At 43.5% G+C, this 2507-nt stretch overlaps 1 protein-coding gene across 1 annotated transcript; it reads right to left on the reverse strand.

Annotated features, from left to right (window-relative positions):
• Positions 1-1225: 1225 nt before the first annotated feature.
• On the reverse strand, positions 1226-1739 carry LOC309557224 (large ribosomal subunit protein eL21-like; the record flags this gene model as incomplete). Its single annotated transcript, XM_082259890.1, has 1 exon — positions 1226-1739. The coding sequence occupies exon 1, from the start codon at positions 1700-1702 to the stop codon at positions 1226-1228; it is 477 nt and encodes a 158-aa protein (XP_082116016.1). The 5' UTR covers positions 1703-1739.
• Between the last annotated feature and the right edge of the window lie 768 nt (positions 1740-2507).

Raw genomic sequence — 2507 nt, forward strand, 5'->3', positions numbered from 1 at the left:
GGATCTTCAAGCAAACATACAGAATTTGGAATCAGAGATCATGGAAACAAAAAGATCAAAGTTCCTCCGTGATCTCAAAGATTATGAAGATGGGACCGTCTATGTGCATCCAAAACGTAAAACCCCATGATCGATCTTGTCAAAGAGACCAGGCTGGGTAACAGACAAAAGGATTAACTTCAGCTCACCTGAAGCATCCGATACTAAATTAGAGTATTCAGACACAAGATCACCTAAAACATCTCACAGCTCAGCTGGATCAGTGTTTTCAAAACAAGATTCCCCTGCGTATCCTCCAGAAAAAGTCTGGGGCACCAAACAAAATCAGAAGAAAAGAAAAAAGGAACCAGTGGTGAGACGACAAGCAGAAAAGCAAAGCTACAGAAAATATCCCAAGAGAACGAGGAAACCCAAGGACTAGGTACTGGTAATGTGCTTAATTTATCATCTATGACATTGTCTGAAAGTGAGCTCTCCCTGTTATCCAAAGGTTTGTCCTTTGCTCCTACACAACAATTTGAGGTTCTGTCCACTATTTTGGATATTAATCGGTTTATCAGAAATCGTATGTTAAATATTATATTCAACTAAAGAAAAACAGAAAATTGTACACTCACTTTTCCATAATTTTTCTTTCCATCTTCATGGCAGCATACAATGAGGGTTGTGGCTCCGCCCCCACAACCTGATAGGACTGGGTAACTATAAATCAAAGACAGACCCAGCTCATAGCATTCTCTGTAACTCTCAACATTTGGATGGGAATCTGTATGCTGCCATGAAGATGCACCAGGAAAGGAAAATTACGGAAAGGTGAGTATACAATTTTCCATTTTCCTGGTGCATCATGGCAGCATACAATGGGAACTAACTCGCCATACAGGAGGGTGCAAGAAAAATCTTGTAATGGTCAGTAGCATAAGTATGCATTTTCCATATTTACTGTCATGAGTCGGTTTCACCTAATAAAGTGTAATGAAGGTGTTCTAGGAGGACCATATTGCTGACTTGCAAATAGCCTCAGGAGACACTCGGCACTTCTCTGCCCACAGAGCTGGCACTGCCATAGCTGGATTTGCTCTTAAGTCCTCCAGGACTGGAGGTTCTTGTGAAAAGTAGGCTCTTTTAATTGTCTTAACAATCTAGGAGATGACTGTATGTGTTGATGCTGACTGACCCTGCCCTTTTTTTTTTCTTGAGAAAACTGTGTTTTAATAGCAGTACTTTATGCCATGAACTCATATGGAATTGGCTCAAGGAGTTCCTTTCCAAATGTTCGGACAAAGTGAGCTTCACTTGGCTTGGCTGGCTGACGTTTTAGCTCCACCCAGGTGCCCTTCTCCTTAGCTTCAATTTTCTTCCTCTCGTTCTCCTTCACACGCTGCAGGAAACTATCTCTACTTTTTGAGTGGCGGATGTGTTCTTCACGGACATCGATTCTTTTGGCAAGAATCTTACCCTTGACTTGTTTGTTCACAATTATTCCAACAGCATGCTGTGTGACATTGTAGATCCGGCCTGTCTTGCCATGGTAGCACTTGTGTGGCATACCTTTCTGGATTGTGCCTGTACCCTTGATGTCCACAATATCACCCTTCTTGTAGATGCGCAAATGGGTTGACAGTGGCACCGGACCATGCTTGCGGAAGGGTCTAGAGAACATATAATGGGTTCCTCGCCTTTTGCCTCTTGTGTTCCTCATTTTTCACTAACAATTGCCCCTACGGGAGCTCGAGATCTCATGCGGCTCACTGACCCTGCCTTAAGCCCTGCTGGAACCAAGCACAGATTTCAGCTTTCCTGAATGAAAAGGTAGCTGCCAAGCAGGTCATCAGAGTTAGATCAACATCCAGGGGATGTGGTTCTCTCACTTAACCAAGAAAAACAGTAAATTGATTTCCTAGTTAGAGTGGAAGGAGAAAGATACCCCATGGATTAAAAGCAGTCTGGGGGGTTTTAGGACTGTTTGGTTCAGGTAGAACATAAGGTGAGGCTCATTGAGTACAAAACCTGCAGCTCTAAAACCCTTTTCACAGAAGATGTAGCAACCAGAAATATGATCTTCAGGGTTAGACTGTAGAGTGTAGTCAATTCTCTAGGATCGAAATGAGGCCTTGATAGAGCTGAGGACCATAACCAAGTCCCACATACGTGTAAGTGCAGAAAAGGCTGAATTTTTTTATCATATTTGAACCTAGGCCCCTGTTCAGTCTGAGTTGTAAGAAATGCAGAACCTTGGCTGGTTTAGGTGATAAAGGACTCCAGGCTTTTGCTGTGTGAGTGGTAAGTATTATTTATGGATACCTCTCTGCCTTGACACAAGGTAACCACTACCTGCACTGAGCACCCTTGACTTGGTAGCCTCTGCCTCTCAACTTCCATGCCATCAAAAGTAGTCTCTCTGAGCTGGATGGCAAAACTGGCCATGAGAGAGCAGATCCATCATACCTGGCAGAGGCAGTGGTGACTCAGTGCTCAACTGTAGGAGAGTAACACTAGCGCCTCCT

Source organism: Pelophylax lessonae (assembly GCF_965119305.1).
Source record: "Pelophylax lessonae genome assembly, chromosome: 5".
In the NCBI taxonomy this organism is placed as follows: Eukaryota; Metazoa; Chordata; class Amphibia; order Anura; family Ranidae; genus Pelophylax; species Pelophylax lessonae.